General features: G+C 43.0%; 1 protein-coding gene and 1 long non-coding RNA gene across 8 annotated transcripts in view; one reads left to right on the plus strand and one right to left on the minus strand.

Annotated features, from left to right (window-relative positions):
* LOC138854167 (uncharacterized) overlaps nt 1-8,541 on the plus strand; it is an 81,513-nt gene extending 72,972 nt beyond the window's left edge. Inside the window, exon 2 of the long non-coding RNA XR_011393391.1 lies at nt 8,254-8,541. This is a non-coding gene — a long non-coding RNA (uncharacterized lncRNA). The remainder of the gene's footprint in view (nt 1-8,253) is intronic.
* Nucleotides 1,784-20,000, minus strand: part of LOC128694761 (uncharacterized) — a gene marked incomplete at its 3' end in the record, with an annotated part of 640,093 nt that continues 621,876 nt past the window's right edge. For 6 of the 7 annotated variants that reach the window (XM_070095663.1, XM_070095662.1, XM_070095661.1 and 3 more), the window contains 6 exon segments: nt 1,784-1,894; nt 2,981-3,126; nt 4,185-4,401; nt 8,234-8,298; nt 10,766-11,890; nt 13,321-13,526. In XM_070095663.1, coding sequence (XP_069951764.1) covers nt 1,784-1,894; nt 2,981-3,126; nt 4,185-4,401; nt 8,234-8,298; nt 10,766-11,890; nt 13,321-13,526 — 1,870 coding nt within the window. 7 annotated transcript variants of the gene reach the window in all.

The raw sequence follows: 20,000 nt of genomic DNA on the forward strand, positions 1-20,000 counted from the left end.
AAAAAATAACTGTTACACAAGCGCACTAGAAAAGAGCTGGGCAAATATAATTCCGACTTACCTCGCGGGGAAACAAGCCAGAGAGTTAGATGAGGGAGGAGAAATAATACACCAAAATATGTTAAGATTCAGAGATCAGATGAAGGACGTGAGTGTGAGGCTGCGGTGTTACTGTGAAAGGGGATTAAATCCCAAGCGCTATCTTGATATCTTATTCTTAAGGAAGAGATATTTTATCCTTGACCACTACAGCACTTCAGAGACAAGACTTCCACAATAGAGGCAGAGAAGTACTATAGAGCATATTCTTAACTCTAAATAGAGGTTTATTAAGTCGGTTTGGCTCAATAGAGCTTTCGTTAGAGCGAAATGTTATCTACAAATGTCAACCATCCCACGCGCGGGGACAGAACCCGCGGTCAGAGAGTCATAAAACCCTAGACCGATGCGTTAGCCACTGGGCCAGCTGGCCCAGTCGCGGGTTCTATCCCCACCCGTGGTATAGTTTGCAACAGTGTCGTTACGATTTCGTGAGTCATCTACAAATGTAATTTTGCTCTGACATACACTCCACCATTAAAAAAGCGCCTGGCATTAAATTCCCTTTCATAGTTGTTAAATTGCCTATTAGGATATCACATGTTTCTTTTGATGTTATTGTATATGTATGTATATACAGATATATACTATTTGTAGGTGAGATAGCACACATGTCAATGTATTTATCGATATAAAAGGCAATTGTTTTTCGAAATTACTGAATACAATTAGCTTGGTTTACTGATTTGTATACAAACAAAAAGGTGGAAGAAAAACTGCCAGTTGTAGATAAAAACAAAGAGTACCAGCTTTTTTTTCCGTACTAACCTGAAGACCTCGTCACCCGTCTACTAATGATACAAGGTGTTGTCTAATTTGTCGCAATAAAAAATAATCTCCCTTTTGCTCGTTGAATTATAACTTTCATACCATCATATCTTGTTCTAAACCTTTTCTCTCTCCCTTATCTGTGTAGTATTTCCATCACACACACACACACACACACACACACACACACACACACACACACACACACACACACACACACACAAAACAAAATCCCATCGTCTCCCTCGTTGCAGCATTCCTCCTTCCCCCCCCCCCCATTCAAAATCTCCAGAACTACAGTACTTTAATGGTGGTATTTCTGCGTTCATTGATAAATTTCTGTCAACAGATTCCACAACATTCCTGCTACTTACGTTTCCTCATCGTTAATGCCCCACTATCTTTTATGGATCTGTTCCCAATAATAATTCCTTCTGATCTCAGTCTTTTATTCACTAAATTCCTTACTTTCATCACCTTGTGTGTACACTTTCAATTTCTCTGCTTTAAACACACCCTTTAAAACCTCTACACCAGCTCCAACATCTGTCTTGAACTTCTCAAAAACAACTCTGTCGTCAGCGATGAGCGACTGTGAGAACTTCTACTTTAAATCAGTCTGTTTTAGGTCCAAATATCTTTTTTAAACCTCAATTACAAGCATATTAAACGACCTCGGTGACAGCTTTCAACTCTTTACATTTTACTTCAAAGATTTATATAAATAATCGTGTATATTAATCACTGATAAACTGGAGAGAAACTTTTAGTGAAGTGATAATAGTTGTATATTATGGTGGTAATGGTTTGGCTGAGTAATGATGTTGGTGGTGTTAGTGGTGGCTGGTGGTGACGGTGGTGGTAGTGATTGTGGCGGGTGGTGGTTGTTACGTGAGATAAGGAAAAGGCAGTTTACCTTCTCTTTGCGTTGCTTGGCGTAAGAACCGATGTAAGTGTCCGGATTGATAGTGAGTTCTGCCAGGATGATGAAGTTCTCGCCCAGGTGGTGCTTCGTCTCCAGCGTGCACTGCTCAACACACACGAAACACAAACTCCAATTACAACTCAAAAAAAAACTGATTTGGAAATGTTGACAAACGTCAACAGTGACTGGCACGTTGCAATATCTCGGTTAATGATGTGTGTGAAGCCAGATGCAATTGAGACACCACCCGTGAGGGGATTAAAAGGACGTGAATGACATCTGGTGATTTAGGGAGGTGCTGTTTATGTTTGATGCAGATGCAAGGGGTCTTTTGTATTGAGGAGGTATAGAAACAGTAATCTGACATATATTCATGTATTTTACAAGGCTTTTCACACACACACACACACACACACACACACACACACACACACACACACACTAATGCTCATGTATAACTATGATTCCTTTCCTGTTAGTACTGAAGAGGACCTCGGCTGGAGGTCGAAATATGCAGAATTTATATGGATGTTATCCACAGCCACCAACTGTGACCCTCAGTCTCATCCTACATCACTGCTATGGAAAATCTGTTCTCGGAGTCCTGTACTCTATAAACACAAGCTAAGTTGTAACTAATGACTGTGTGTGTGTGTGTGTGTGTGTGTGTGTGTGTGTGTGTGTGTGTGTGTGTGTGTGTGTGTGTGTTTGTGTGCGTGTGTGTGTGTGTGTTTGTGCGCGCGCGTGTGGTCGTGTTCGTGTGCGTGCACGCTTGAAATAAAAGGCCACTGGATGTAATATACATGTAAATATTCATTAATACTTTAATAAGTTGACAATTTATTCAGAGAAATAAGTACTGAGCCCACTGTTGAATTTTGTGTGTGTAGTTGTATCTAGCCAAACTTTCTCATACACAAACACACACACAACGATAATATTTTCCCCTTTTCCTTACCTTTCTGAAAAATACTTTCACAATGTCCATGTAAGTGAATTTTTCTCATGCACGTGTGACTGTACGTTTTCTCTTTCTCTGTGCAGTTGTTTTCAAAATGTATGTTTTTACATGTACATGTGACTGTCTCCGTACACGTGTGTCTACACGTGTGTGACTATCTCTGTACTGCTGTCTCTGCAGGTGTCCGTGTATCTACCTCTAAGTCTCATATCTCCCTTATATCTCACCTTGAATCCGTAATCTCTGATAAGGATGGCCTCGAGAAACTTGACGGCCTCATGTTCATTGGTGGAGGTGTGAGGTTGAAGGATCTTAACCTCCCCGCGGCTGTAGCCCAGGAAGAGGTAAATACCGGGGCCCAGGCTATACTCTTCTGTACCAAGGGAAGGCATAGAAAATAAATCATAATTAAGCAGTTAAGAGGGTGATAATGAGACGACGCCAGGGGAGGAGAGAACGCCTGATGATCAGGGGATGGCAGAAATGGAGAACAGATAGTTAGGCGTAAGGGAAAAAAGAGGAGTGAAGGAGAGATGTGTTAGTGTGAAAGTTTTCAGTATAAACAGGAATATATATATATATATATATATATATATATATATATATATATATATATATATATATATATATATATATATATACAAATTATAAGCAGAATACAAGAGGGAAAGTGACTGACTGAAATGAGGTACATAAGAATCTTAAATGACTAATGGTGAAGATATAGCATTATGTGTCATATACGTCATAGTGATAAAAGGGAATATATTAAATAATATTTAAATAACATTTAAATAACATTTCTCTTGGACTACACACACACACACACACACACACACACACACACACACACACAAACACAAAACACAAATAACCCGCACATAAAAGAGAGAAGCTTACGACGACGTTTCGGTCCGACTTGGACCATTGACAAAGTCACACTAACAGAGGTGGAGCAGGACGGCTATATTTAGGCAGGAAGAGGTGGTAGTAGTAGTAGTAGTAGTAGTGGCTGGCTGGATGGCGAAACGTGTACGATGGGGATGCCCGGGTGTTGTGCATGTGTCTTAATTTCATCCTGTCGGTATTATATACAATTCTTGTACTACTACTACTACTACTACTACTACTACTACCACCACCTCTTCCTGCCTATATATAGCCGTCCTGCTCCACCTCTGTTAGTGTGACTTTGTCAATGGTCCAAGTCGGACCGAAACGTCGTCGTAAGCTTCTCTCTTTTATGTGCGGGTTATTTGTGTATTGTTCCAGTCACGGTATTGTGCCTTTTTGTTATTTATTTACAAAACACAAACACAAAACACAACACACAAAACACAGCACACCCAAACACAACACACACATAAAACACAACACAAAACACAACACACACAAACACAAAACACAACACACACGAAACACACACATCACCTGGATCAGGTTTTTGACAGATGAAGTTACCGCCATAACAAACACAGTTGCCTCTGTAAGCAAGGTAGTAAGGAGCTGTGTGAGGGTAGTGAGCCTGGGTGGTGTTGCAAGACTTGTTGTCCATGCACGCCAGCGTTATGCACGAGGCCTGTGGCTCTCTGTCCTCGTCGGCAGAGTGGCACTGACACAGCTCAGAGCAGTCAGAGTCCTTGTAGTGCTAAGGAAGATAAAGTGAGTGAGTTAGTAGGTTATTAAAACTGGTCAAAATACAAGGAATTCGCAAGAGCAGTCGAAATATACACAAACACTGATCTCTGGCTGAAGGAGACTCGAACCTACGAACCTTGGAACAAGGTACGCAGTGCTTTACCAATCTACCCACACTGGACAATACCTTGGAGTCCAGCTTGCGCTAGACTTTGATTCAAGGCAGCCAGCTTTCAGGGAGAAGGCTTACAACTTTTCATCTCATCCCCTGCATGCATCAGCCTGATCTCTGCATCAGCCAGAGATCAGTGTTTGTGTATATTTCGCCTGCTATTGCGAATTCCTTGCATTGTTAATATCTCTAGTAAGGCTGATGCATGCAGGGGATGAGATGAAAAGCTGTAAGCCTTCTCCCTGAAAGCTGGCTGCCTTGGATCAAAGTCTAGCGCAAGCTAGACTCCAAGATATTGGTCCAGTGTGGGTAGATTGCTAAAGCACTGCGTACCTTGTTCCAAGGTTCGTAGGCTCGAGTCTCCTTCAGCCAGAGATCAGTGTTTGTGTATATTTCGCCTGCTCTTGTGAATTCCTTGCATATATATATATATATATATATATATATATATATATATATATATATATATATATATATATATATATATATATATATATATATATGTTGTTTTTATGTGAAACAGAACAAGTTTAAGAGGTACATGACAAGTATATAAGTACTTGTTAATTTCATTTTTCTCCAGAGAGCGACACAGTTGCTGAGTGTTGGGGGGAGGGGGCACAGGGGGGAGGGGGCACAGGGGGGGAAGGGGAGGCACAGGGGGGGAAGGGGGGGCACAGCGTACCATACACAGGCATCACCTCCAAACCGTAACATTGATCAGGAGAAGACTGTATACTTCGACGTGAGAGAGAGAGAGACCCCTTTTCACCGCTGAAGCACGGTATGGCCCCTGCGGGTTTGGCGCTCGCTCGACATTGCGTTAGGGTCGTCGTGTCGGCCGAAGATGCCACCAGTTCCAGTTTCCTGTCGTTGATTTAGCGTAATTTCTATGTTTATAACTAATTACTCCTGTTTCTTCGTGGCAATATTTATCTTTATCTCCGCCAGAAAAAGACAAGAACGTTTTTTCCACTTTTTTTTCTTTCTTTTATTTAATTTATTTTAGTATTTCCGAAAAAGAAAATATTTAGAATACTTTTTCTTCGAGATTTCTCATTATTTTCAAGATTCTAGAAAAATGTGTGTGTGTGTGTGTGTGTGTGTGTGTGTGTGTGTGTGTGTGTGTGTGTGTGTGTGTGTGTGTGTGTGTGTGTGTGTGTGTGTGTGTGTGTGAGAGAATGAATGAAGTAAACTCATTAATCTGGTTTAATGCTACAGCGGACTGGAGTAGAAACCATTTGGGAAATCTGGAGAGTCAAAATTCTGGTTTAATCTCCCTCCTCACAACATTAAACCCCTTCCCAGATTACGAGAGAGAGAGAGAGAGAGAGAGAGAGAGAGAGAGAGAACGCTAGATTATTACAGTATTAAACATGTGAATGCATCTAGCGTGATTTCATTCAAGAAAGAATTAATCCCCTACGTGTTATATAAAGCGGCAGCCGTGGGTGGTTATCAGGTTTGACAGGCGTAGGAAAAGAGAAGCTCTAATTACTTCGATCAAGAGACCTTCCCCGGCATCAAGGCACCCCTCTTTACGAGGGACGTTGATGTTAAATATTTTTAACTTCAGTTACTAGATGTCACCTGGGTGTCAGGTACTGGCCTGCTACCAGTCACCTGGGTGTCAGGCACTGGCCTGCTGCCAGTCACCTGGGTGTCAGGTACTGGCCTGCTATCAGTCACCTGGGTGTCAGGTACTGGCCTGCTACCAGTCACCTGGGTGTCAGGTACTGGCCTGCTACCAGTCACCTGGGTGTCAGGTACTGGCCTGCTACCAGTCACCTGGGTGTCAGGTACTGGCCTGCTACCAGTCACCTGGGTGTCAGGTACTGGCCTGCTACCAGTCACCTGGGTGTCAGGTACTGATCTGCTACCAGTCACTTGGGTCCTATAGAAATAGTGGTTCACTGGTTCTAGAGAATTCAAACATTTCTTTCCATTCGAAACCCTTTCGCAGACAACTCCAAGGTAACCGTGTCATGGATTGGATTACCTTAGCATCAGGTTGTGTGTGTGTGTGTGTGTGTGTGTGTGTGTGTGTGTGGTAGTAATTCCATACTGGAGCCTCGTCTCCAGGCCAAGGATTCATTAACACACCCCATTATGGTCCTCCTTTAAACCCATTACAGAACCTCACCTTCCTAATGAAGCTCCGTTATGAGTCTTGTGTCTGGTGTCATCTTTCCCCTGAATCCTTCATGGAAAAAGATTTCTTGTTATGATCTTCTCATGGACTCTGCATTAACACCATACTTTAATCCTCCCTTGAATTCTTTATGTAGTAACTCTTATCTAAAACTACGACGAGCAGAGAGAGAGAGAGAGAGAGAGAGAGAGAGAGAGAGAGAGAGAGAGAGAGAGTGTTCTTAATACCCAGGTAATACAAATTTTTAATACCCGGGTATTTTAAAGTTTTAATACCCGGGTATTAAAAATGCTTGAAATTGTGAAGCCGATCAAAAGATGGTCTTTAAACCAATCTCGTAGAAATCAAAATCGGGAATGGTCAATTTAGAATTGAGCAGAAAGCACCTGTACATGTCAAATTTTCTATAAACTTTCACCTAGTAACAGTTGACCCGAGTTTGAAATTTGAAGCCTATTTGATAAGTCGTTCTCAAGTTATAACCGAAAACTTTAGGTGTTATGAGGAACCGTAGCTAACAGGTGGACGGCTCTGGCATCACGCCGTCCAGTATTTAAGGGTTCGCACAACTCATGAAATAAAAAAAATATAAAAACGCGACATTATTTTTCGATTTTCGTTTTGCAGTTATACAAGTTTTAAGCTTTTCAACAATCCTATAAGGAAAAAAATGATTGCGTTTTTTAAGATAGTCTAGCGATTGCAAGTTTAAAAAATACAGTAGTGACGAAGTTTCTTACACCTAGGTTTAGCGCTTCCTTTTTTATAATAATAATTCCCACCACACAAACTAAAGTGAATGGAAACTATCCTGACCATTAGATTCATCAACCACTAAATACAGAAGGCATTCAGAAGACGTATATATTTACATCAAGATAACTAAACGAGAATCAAAATCTCACAAAATGATCAAATCTAGACCCATCCACAGTTTTTTGAAGGTATCCGAACCACACCAGGATGCTGGGAATGGGGGGGAAGGTCAATAACTCTGGTCACAGGGCATCTATATGTACCAGTTGCTCCTGGAACCTGCTTCTCTGTACCGTACACAAACCATCAAAATTTGAGTCTGTTTAGGATGATGGTTCTTGAGTTATGACCGATTTAAAATTCGAAAAGTTGGAGGAAGCTAAGAAAATTCAGGCAACCGCTGAGAAGTACCCCTGCGGATGATGATAATAATAATAACAATAATAATAGTAATTTATATACCATCAGAAATAAAAACATTGAGAATCAAAAAAACTCTAAACTGAAAAAAAATCAAGAAACGTGTTTTGAGCTCAAACATCAACTCTTAATAAAAATTTAGAGAAAATGAAAATATAGACACTAGCCTAGACATATGCACAAAAGACAGCCTCTGATGCAAACTTTGACTTAGACACAAGAGTTGAGAGGAGGGACCAGGAGCTCTAGCTCGACCTCTGCAAGCACACCAAATACATACTGGCTCAGACACAAATACCAACACACATTTAGTCACAAATTTAGATAAAGATTTTAACTCACTCTTTTTGTGCTTCCTTCAGGGATCCTCAAGGTGGTCATGTCTCCAATCTTCATGGAGCAGGTTCCTGCAGTCTCAACAGGCAGGCAACGGTGTGGCAGGCAACGGCAGTCAACGTTGAAGTAGGTACCGGTGTGGCAGGCAACGGTGAAGTAGGTACCGGTGTGGCAGGCAACGGTGAAGCAGGCAACGGTGTGGCAGGCAACGGTGAAGCAGGCAACGGTGTGACGGGCAACGGGTTGGAGAAAAAATACTATTATGCTATTTGCAAAAATATACTGAGTAGATTACATTAAAATTATCTAACATACTTAAGCTCTTTTCCTGGACATATTTCCAGACCTGTGTGAGTGATGGTCCTGTGACCTGACCTATGCTAGTGATGGTCCTGTGACCTGACCTATGCTAGTGATGGTCCTGTGACCTGACCTATGCTAGTGATGGTCCTGTGACCTGACCTATGCTAGTGATGGTCCTGTGACCTGACCTATGCTAGTGATGGTCCTGTGATCTGACCTATGCTAGTGATGGTCCTGTGACCTGACCTATGCTAGTGATGGTCCTGTGACCTGACCTATGCTAGTGATGGTCCTGTGACCTGACCTATGCTAGTGATGGTCCTGTGACCTGACCTATGCTAGTGATGGTCCTGTGACCTGACCTATGCTAGTGATGGTCCTGTGATCTGACCTATGCTAGTGATGGTCCTGTGACCTGACCTATGCTAGTGATGGTCCTGTGACCTGACCTATGCTAGTGATGGTCCTGTGACCTGACCTATGCTAGTGATGGTCCTGTGACCTGACCTATGCTAGTGATGGTCCTGTGACCTGACCTATGCTAGTGATGGTCCTGTGACCTGACCTATGCTAGTGATGGTCCTGTGACCTGACCTATGCTAGTGATGGTCTTGTAACCTGACCTATGCTAGTGATGGTCCTGTGACCTGGCCTATGCTAGTGATGGTCCTGTGACCTGACCTATGCTAGTGATGGTCTTGTAACCTGACCTATGCTAGTGATGGTCCTGTGATCTGGCCTATGCTAGTGATGATCCTGTGACCTGTGCTATGCTAGTGATGGTCCTGTGACCTGACCTATGCTAGTGATGGTCCTGTGACCTGACCTGTCTTAGTGATGGTCCTGTGATCTGACCTATGCTAGTGATGGTCCTGTGACCTGACCTATGCTAGTGATAGTCCTGTGACCTGACCTGTGTTAGTAATGGCTCTGTGACCTGACCTATATTGGTGGTCCTGCGATCTGATCTGTGATAATGGTCCTGTGACCTGATCTGTGTTGGTGTTGGTTCTGTGACCTGACGTGTTAGTGATAGTCCTGTGACCTGACCTGTGTTGGTGATGGTCCTGTGAACTGACCTATGTCGGCTGTTCTGCGATCTGATCTGTGATGATAATGGTCCTGTGACCTGACATGTGTTAGTGATAGTCCTGTAACCTGACCTGTGTTAGTGATAATCCTGTGACCTGACATGTGTTAGTGATGGTCCTGTGACCTGACCTGTGTTAGTGATGGTCCTGTAACCTGACCTGTGTTGGTGGTCCTGTGATTTGACCTGTGTTAGTGATGGTCCTATGACCTGACATGTGCTAGTGATGGTCCCGTGACCTGACATGTGCTAGTGATGGTCCTGTGACCTGACATGTGCTAGTGATGGTCCTTTGACCTGACATGTGTTAGTGATGGTCCTGTGACCTGACATGTGTTAGTGATGGTCCTGTGACCTGACATGTGTTAGTGATGGTCCTGTGACCTGACATGTGTTAGTGATGATCCTGTGACCTGACATGTGTTAGTGATAGTCCTGTGACCTGACATGTGTTAGTGAAGGCCCTGTGACCTGACATGTGATGATAATCCTGTGATCCAAAGACGAGTCTAGTTTAAGGTCTTGGCAGAGAGGTCAGATTTAAAGTTTTGCGACTCTCCTCTAGGATTGTAATGCCTCAGATAATCTCTTCACCAGTCAAGAACACCTTAATAGTTGAAAATGGTGAGGACTGATGTAAACTCTCAGAATATATACGCTGAGACGTACACATCCTGTGGTGCGTTGGTGTTGCGTCGGAGTTCCTGTGTCAGGAAGAGTGTAGTGAGGGAAGTGTAGTGAGGTGAGCTTCGGACTCGGTATGTAGCCTGAGACCAGCAGTCAGTATAACAAGAGTACTAAGATTAGCTATATGGACTCCTGCTATTCACTATATGGTGCTGAAGGATAGTGTTCTGTGGGAAATAAAACTGTGTTCTTGGATCAATAAAACTGTGTCCTTGGATCAATAAAACGATGTCTTGGGGAAAAGATGAAGCGCTAAATCCGTGAGGGTTGTATCTGGCTTGGGTAAATAGAGGTAATAGATTTGATCCGAGGGGTAGAAGAGTAGCTCTTGCTCCTCGGATCAAGAGGCTCCCCCTCATTACTATCATGAGTAAAGCTTTCATGAGGGTAAAGTTTTGTGTTACTGAGTCTCTCTTGCTCGCACTAGTGTTTTGTGTTACTAGAACCTTGTTACTTACGCCTAGGGACGGTAGGGGTAGTGATGACGGTGGTGGGGTAGGCGCCCCCCGCGGGCATGGGCGGGGGCGTGGAGGTCACTGCCACGAAGACGGGCGGGGTGACGTAAGGAAGTTGCCCCTCAGGAAGGTATCCAGGGGCACGGGTTCGAGTCTCTCGCTCTTCCTCTGGTGGCACCGGGTACAGTTCTTTGCCGAGAGGCCACTTGCCAGGCCTACCCACACGGCCTACCCCATGCCCGGTGCCTCTCCATTTCTCTCTGCCGAGTACCACGCCCTCGTCTGTTTCTCCTATGGACGTTCCCCCATGTCCTATCTCGCCGCGAGGACGATTCCTATAATTGTTTCCATTTTGGTCTGGGTTATAGATGTCCACACCGCTGCGGTCTGGACTCACACCCAGACCAGTCGCTCGGTTACGGTTCCACAGGTCCCCGTCTGGTTCGTGGCGGTCTACCCCAACCCTGATGCCGCCTCCGTGATCCCTGCCGATGGTAACAGCGCCCCTGTTGCGGTCCCTGCCTATAGTAATACCGCCACCGCCATTTCTGCCCCTGCCGATGTTAATACCGCTGCCCATTCTGGTTCTTCCAACACCAACACCACCGCCAAATCTCTCTCTTCCGTGAGGGACACCGTCCACTCCTGGGCTTATTGGAGGACCGAGGTTGTGGGTACCCAATCCTCCTTTCTCGAGAATGTCGTGAGTGTCCTCTGTTGGGTAACGAATGCCGTTGCTGCCTCCTAGATTGATGTTCATGTTGTGACCTCCAATAGTCCTCGGGGGCACGTGAACTTCTCCGTTTCGATCGAAGGGTATTCCAATCCCTCCCGAGGTCTTCCTGTCCGTTGATATCCCCGGCAGGCGACCTCCTTCCCATTTGTTGTTGCGGTCGATAGCGTAGGTCTCAGAGGGCCGAGGACCCAGATCTGGCTCTTGCGGTCTGTATCGAATTGATCCGTAGCCGTTTGCGCGTCTCCTGAAGTCGCTGTCCTCGGGCGTGGGCTGGATGTAAGGTGGTCGTGGGTCGGGCGTGGTGTGGGCGGGGGTCATCTGGCGAAACATCTCGTCCAGCTCCTCACTCGCACCACTGTTTATCTCTTCATGTAACTTCAAGTGGGATTCAACTGAGAGACAAGAAAATGCAATTTTTTTTACAGCCAATGAGAAGAGCTAGAACAGTATGGGCCATAAAGTACACGGTAAATGGGAGGTAACCAGGTTCGATCCGAGGGAGGAGGGTTGCTCCATTTTGTTTGATCAAGAGCCATTCACCAGCATCAAGACTTATCCCCCTCATTATTGATGGATCTACTTCCATTCCACCTGCAAAATTATTATACCAGTGACCTTGATCCATAATTACAGTGACCTTGATTCATCACTACAGTGACCTTGATTCATCACTACAGTGATCTTGATTCATCACTACAGTAACCTTGATCCATCACTGTAGTGACCTTGATCCATCACTGTAGTGACCTTGATCCATCACTGTAGTGACCTTGATTCATCACTACAGTGATCTTGATTTATCACTACAGTAACCTTGATCCATCACTGTAGTGACCTTGATTCATCACTACAGTAACCTTGATCCATCACTGTAGTGACCTTGATTCATCACTACAGTGACCTTGATTCATCACTACAGCAACCTTGATCCATTACTGTAGTGACCTTGATCCATCACTGTAGTGACCTTGATTCACTACAGTGACCTTGATTCATCACGGGAGTAACCTTGATCCATCACTACAGTGACCTTCATCCATCATTACAATGACATTGATCCATCACTGTAGTGACCTTGATATAACACTGTAATGATCTTGATTCATCACTACAATAACCTCGATCCATTACCGTAATGACCTTGATCCATCACTGTAGTGATCTTGATTCACTACAGTGATCTTGATTCATCTCTGTAGTGACCTTCATTCATCATTACAATGACAATGATCCATCACTGTAGTAACCTTGATCTATTACAGTGACCTTGATTCATTACTACATTGACCTTGATCCATCACTACAGTGATCTTGATCCATCACTACAGTGATCTTGATTCATCACACTAGTTATCTTGATTCATCACTACAGTGACCTTGATTCATTACTGCAGTGATCTTGATTCATCACTACAGTGACCTTGATCCATTAAACAACAAATCCAAGTCAAGGAACATATTGAGTTGTCTTAAAGGAAAAGATGGCTAAGGAAATATGGCTATCAAAAAGATGGCTATATAAAATAAGATGGTTATCTAAGAAAAGATGGCTATCAGAAAAGATGGCTATCAGAAAAGATGGCTATCTCTCTCAGAAGGGAAAATAATACCGTGGAAAAATCTGTGGTGTCGGTCTGGTAATCCCCTATTTTTCTCTCTCTGACTCAACACACACACACATACACACAGGTATACATACAGATACACACACTCACACTCAGAGACACGCACACGAACTGTGATTCAACCCCTGCAACCACAAACAGGTGCGTACAAACAAATCGACCCGGCACAGCATGTGTGTATATACAGATGTACTTACTGACACAGGGGTTGGACCAGAGCAACTTCTGCCAGGTGTAACAGTCGTGCTGGTGCAGAAAGTCCGTGCCTTTACACACACAGGTGGCGTGCAGTTCCGTGCCTAGGATGTTCATTACAGCTTGTTGACAGCTTCTGTGCGTGTCTGAACAGCGGCCAGTCACCGCGTCTGCTGCACACTTCTGCTCATACTCTTGCAGTTTCTTTCTGTGGGTGGAAAGGTGCGAGATGTACGGTAAGATGTTTGTGGAAAGTGCGTGGGAAAAGTGCGAGTGTTGGTGAGTGAAGAGGCAGAATCATGGGATATGTGTGTGTGTGTGTGTGTGTGTGTGTGTGTGTGTGTGTGTACGTACTCGTGTCTATTTGTGGTTGCAAGCATCGAGTCACAGCTCCTGGCCCGCGTCTTCACTGATCGCTATTAGGTCCACTTTTAAGTCCAGATACTGTAAACTAGTACTAGCCTTGACACTATTACCCACACCACCACCACTACCCACACCACCACTACCCGAACACAACACCACTACCCACACCACTACCCATGCCACCTCAATCCTAACACCAGCATTCCCTACCAATATCAGCACTACTAACTCCAAACCAACTATGAAAGCCACCATCCCTATCGCTGTCCCATCTCCCCACCACAGCCGCCACCACCACAACCACCACCAATGCCACCACCATCAGCGCCACATTCCTCCCAGCACGATATAATCTTTATGTCAAGGACCATTTCTCATATTGGCCGAATTATCGTAACAGCCAAATGTACGTTATCATGCAGCAGTGAGCGAGCAAGCCTCGCGTCCTGCCATCATTGTGAAATATAATGAAAAAACGCTGGTTGAAGCGGCACGTTGTGTGAGTGTTGAACAATACTTGCATGTTCCCCACTGATGAGAGGCCTCGTTTATGCTGCTACACAAACACTGTAAATTTCTCAATGGGAGGACAATTTTTGTGCTGATCAGCATGTTAAAAAGTCGACTAAAGTGAGAGAAGGCAACACACAGTCAATACTAGATCAGGTGTCTGTGAAAAAGGCGAGGTCTTCGGTGCAAGTTATTTATATATGCTTGGTAAGACGATCTTATGTTAGATGTAACGTAGATAGTCAATGAATTATATTACTATATGAATATATGCTCACGTAAGAAAATATTTTAAAATACACTTCTGCATTTGTTACAAAGAATCCATACAACCAAATGTGCATATATGACAATGTTTTTCCTTTGAAAAAATTTTTCGAACAGTGAAAAACTGATGAAGCAAGAGTGGTTCAACATGGACCAAAAACCCAAGAAAAAACCAGGTGATCAATTCAGAAAATGACCTAAAACAAAAAATTGTCTTTATATCACAAATAATATATATATATATATATATATATATATATATATATATATAGATATATATATATAGATATATATATATATATAAGGTAGTAGGTTGGTAGACGCAACCACCCAGGGAAGTACTACCGTCCTGCCAGATGACTGTGAAACAGAAACCTGTAACTGTTTTGCATGATGGTAGGATTGCTGGTTTCTTTTCTGTCTCATAGACACGCTAGATAACAGGGATATCTTGCTACTCCTACTTACACTTTGGTCACACTTCACAGACACGCACATGCATATATATTAATACATACATCTAGGTTTTTCTCCTTTTTCTAAATAGCTCTTGTTCTTCTTTATTTCTTCTATTGTCCATGGGGAAGTGGAAAAGAATCTTTCCTCCGTAAGCCATGCGTGTCGTATGAGGCGACTAAAATGCCGGGAGCAATGGGCTAGTAACCCCTTCTCCTGTAGACATTTACTAAAAAAGAGAAGAAGAATAACTTTATAAAACTGGGATGCTTGAATGTGCGTGGATGTAGCGCGGATGACAAAAAACAGATGATTGCTGATGTTATGAATGAAAAGAAGTTGGATGTCCTGGCCCTAAGCGAAACAAAGCTGAAGGGGGTAGGGGAGTTTCGGTGGGGGGAAATAAATGGGATTAAATCTGGAGTATCTGAGAGAGTTAGAGCAAAGGAAGGGGTAGCAGTAATGTTGAATGATCAGTTATGGAAGGAGAAAAGAGAATATGAATGTGTAAATTCAAGAATTATGTGGATTAAAGTAAAGGTTGGATGCGAGAAGTGAGTCATAATAAGCGTGTATGCGCCTGGAGAAGAGAGGAATGCAGAGGAGAGAGAGAGATTTTGGGAGATGTTAAGTGAATGTATAGGAGCCTTTGAACCAAGTGAGAGAGTAATTGTGGTAGGGGATCTGAATGCTAAAGTAGGAGAAACTTTTAGAGAGGGTGTGGTAGGTAAGTTTGGGGTGCCAGGTGTAAATGATAATGGGAGCTTTTGATTGAACTTTGTATAGAAAGGGGTTTAGTTATAGGTAATACATATTTTAAGAAAAAGAGGATAAATAAGTATACAAGATGTAGGGCGAAATGACAGTAGTTTGTTGGATTATGTATTGGTAGATAAAAGACTGTTGAGTAGACTTCAGGATGTACATGTTTATAGAGGGGCCACAGATATATCAGATCACTTTCTAGTTGTAGCTACACTGAGAGTAAAAGGTAGATGGGATACAAGGAGAATAGAAGCATCAGGGAAGAGAGAGGTGAAGGTTTATAAACTAAAAGAGGAGGCAGTTAGGGTAAGATATAAACAGCTATTGGAGGATAAATGGGCTAATGAGAGCATAGGCAATGGGGTCGAAGAGGTATGGGGTAGGTTTAAAAATGTAGTGTTAGAGTGTTCAGCAGAAGTTTGTGGTTACAGGAAAGTGGGTGCGGGAGGGAAGAGGAGCGATTGGTGGAATGATGATGTAAAGAGAGTAGTAAGGGAGAAAAAAATAGCATATGAGAAGTTTTTACAAAGTAGAAGTGATGCAAGGAGGGAAGAGTATATGGAGAAAAAGAGAGAGGTTAAGAGAGTGGTGAAGCAATGTATAGAGAGAGCAAATGAGAGAGTGGGTGAGATGTTATCAACAAATTTTGTTGAAAATAAGAAAAAGTTTTGGAGTGAGATTAACAAGTTAAGAAAGCCTAGAGAACAAATGGATTTGTCAGTTAAAAATAGGAGAGGAGAGTTATTAAATGGAGAGTTAGAGGTATTGGGGAGATGGAGGGAATATTTTGAGGAATTGTTAAATGCTGATGAAGATAGGGAAGCTGTGATTTTGTGTATAGGGCAAGGAGGAATAACATCTTGTAGGAGTGAGGAAGAGCCAGTTGTGAGTGTGGGGGAAGTTCGTGAGGCAGTAGGTAAAATGAAAGGGGGTAAGGCAGCCGGGATTGATGGGATAAAGATAGAAATGTTAAAAGCAGGTGGGGATATAGTTTTGGAGTGGTTGGTGCAATTATTTAATAAAAGTATGGAAGAGGGTAAGGTACCTAGGGATTGGCAGAGAGAATGCATAATTCCTTTGTATAAAGGCAAAGGGGATAAAAGAGAGTGCAAAAATTATAGGGGGATAAGTCTGTTGAGTATACCTGGTAAAGTGTATGGTAGAGTTATTATTGAAAGAATTAAGAGTAAGACGGAGAATAGGATAGCAGATGAACAAGGAGGCTTTAGGAAAGGTAGGGGGTGTGTGGACCAGGTGTTTACAGTGAAACATATAAGTGAACAGTATTTAGATAAGGCTAAAGAGGTCTTTGTGGCATTTATGGATTTGGAAAAGGCGTATGACAGGTTGGATAGGGGGGCAATGTGGCAGATGTTGCAGGTGTATGGTGTAGGAGGTAGGTTACTGAAAGCAGTGAAGAGTTTTTACGAGGATAGTGAGGCTCAAGTTAGAGTATGTAGGAAAGAGGGAGATTATTTCCCAGTAAAAGTAGGCCTTAGACAAGGATGTGTGATGTCACCGTGGTTGTTTAATATATTTATAGATGGGGTTGTAAGAGAAGTAAATGCGAGGGTCTTGACAAGAGGCGTGGAGTTAAAAGATAAAGAATCACACACAAAGTGGGAGTTGTCACAGCTGCTCTTTGCTGATGACACTGTGCTCTTGGGAGATTCTGAAGAGAAGTTGCAGAGATTGGTGGATGAATTTGGTAGGGTGTGCAAAAGAAGAAAATTAAAGGTGAATACAGGAAAGAGTAAGGTTATGAGGATAACAAAAAGATTAGGTGATGAAAGATTGAATATCAGATTGGAGGGAGAGAGTATGGAGGAGGTGAACGTATTCAGATATTTGGGAGTGGACGTGTCAGCGGATGGGTCTATGAAAGATGAGGTGAATCATAGAATTGATGAGGGGAACAGGGTGAGTGGTGCACTTAGGAGTCTGTGGAGACAAAGAACTTTGTCCTTGGAGGCAAAGAGGGAAATGTATGAGAGTATAGTTTTACAAACGTTCTTATATGGGTGTGAAGCATGGGTGATGAATGTTGCAGCGAGGAGAAGGCTGGAGGCAGTGGAGATGTCATGTCTGAGGGCAATGTGTGGTGTGAATATAATGCAGAGAATTCGTAGTTTGGAAGTTAGGAGGAGGTGCAGGATTACCAAAACTGTTGTCCAGAGGGTTGAGGAAGAGTTGTTGAGGTGATTCGGACATGTAGAGAGAATGGAGCGAAACAGAATGACTTCAAGAGTGTATCAGTCTGTAGTGGAAGGAAGGCGGGGTAGGGGTCGGCCTAGGAAAGGTTGGAGGGAGGGGGTAAAGGAGGTTTTGTGTGCGAGGGGCTTGGACTTCCAGCAGGCATGCGTGAGCGTGTTTGATAGGAGTGAATGGAGACAAATGGTTTTTAATACTTGACGTGCTGTTGGAGTGTGAGCAAAGTAACATTTATGAAGGGGTTCAGGGAAACCGGCAGGCCGGACTTGAGTCCTGGAGATGGGAAGTACAGTGTCTGCACTCTGAAGAAGGGGTGCTAATGTTGCAGTTTAAAAACTGTAGTGTAAAGCACCCTTCTGGCAAGACAGTGATGGAGTGAATGATGGTGAAGGTTTTTCTTTTTCGGGCCACCCTGCCTTGGTGGGAATCGGCCAGTGTGATAATATATATATATATATATATATATATATATATATATATATATATATATATATATATATATATATATATATATCTTCACAAATAACTTTAACTTAGGAAACGAGAATTAGGTCGCTACTAGTATCACATTTTCCCTATATTTAATACATCTCGTAGAAATATTTAATACATCTCGTAGAAATATTTAATACATCTCGTAGAAATATTTAATACATCTCGTAGAAATATTTAATACATCTCGTAGAAATATTTAATACATCTCGTAGAAATATTTAATACATCTCGTAGAAATATGTATCATAGCTATTACAGAGGCAAATTTCTTGTGAGACTTCTTATGCTCCTCCACTTATGTGAGCTTCGACTTACGTGCACCCTTAATTACAAGGACCTTCTATTACGTGCTCCTCCATTTTTGTGAACCCACCCTCGCGTGCACCTCCACTCAAGTGTTCCTCCGCTCAAGTGCACCTCAATTCATGACTTAACACAGTAAGTCTTTACACACACTTCCGCCAATTATCATTAAAGTCATGACGTATTGCTTCGTTCATAACATTCCTAAGCTCTGTGTGTGGTAGGGAGGGGAGAGGGGAGTGAGACTCAGCTCCTGGCCACGGCTTTTAGTACTAGATCACTTCTATGGCGTCACTGATTTCTCGGGCCTTGTCATATCTACTCTTGAAGCTGTGTATTGACTGTGTGTGTACATTTACCTCTCACCTTAAAGCCAAAGAGTACATTAGAAGCACATTATGTGCTTAATACATTCCCTAGACGCTAGAGGTCAATTTGATGTGACGTGACAGAGGATAACTAGGAAAGAAATTTAAGGTGTAAGGAGGTCAAATTGCTTGACCTTGAATCGATTTCGAGTACCACGTTCATCAGGTTAGTCTTAATAAAATAATTATGGTAGATTTGAAGGATAATGGTAGCGGTGTGTGTGTGTGTGTGAAGGAATGCAGATAGTGTGCGTGTGTGTGTGTGTGTGTGTGTGTGTGTGTGTGTGTGTGTGTGTGTGTGTGTGTGTGTGTGTGTGTGTGTGTGTGTGTGTGTGTGTGTGTGTGTGTGTAGCGTGCAGAGAGCGAGAGAGAGAGAGACAGAGAGAGAGAGAGACAGAGAGAGAATATGTGAGGGTGGATATTGCTTGGAATTTTCAGATTAAGTTGAGGTATTTCATCAGGAAGGCGGGTGGCCTCGTGAGCAGAATAAGGAGAGCCACAACACATGCATATAACGCCAGAAATTAACTAAGCCAGGAATCAAGGGTCGTCCAGGAGGCAAGACAATAAAGACACTGCAATTAATATTCTCATTTGTATTCAGTTCATGGGTTCCTCTCAACCTTCTTTGGCTCGAATTTAAAACGTGTTCATTAATCTTTATCCTGGTGTTATACTCCAGTGTTTTCTTAACCCCAAGATAGTCAGTACTGCACCTTCCCCCACACTACCAGCATATACTGACCTTCCCCCACACTACCAGCATATACTGACCTTCCCCCACACTACCAGCATATCATGACCTCCCCCCATACTACCAGCAAACCCTGACCTTCCCCCACACTACCAGCAGACCCTGACCTTCCCCCATACTACCAGCATATCCTGACCTTCCCCCACACTACCAGCATATCCTGACCTTCCCCCACACTACCAGCAAA

The sequence above is a fragment of the Cherax quadricarinatus genome, chromosome 51 (genome assembly GCF_038502225.1).
Source record: "Cherax quadricarinatus isolate ZL_2023a chromosome 51, ASM3850222v1, whole genome shotgun sequence".
Lineage (NCBI taxonomy): Eukaryota > Metazoa > Arthropoda > Malacostraca > Decapoda > Parastacidae > Cherax > Cherax quadricarinatus.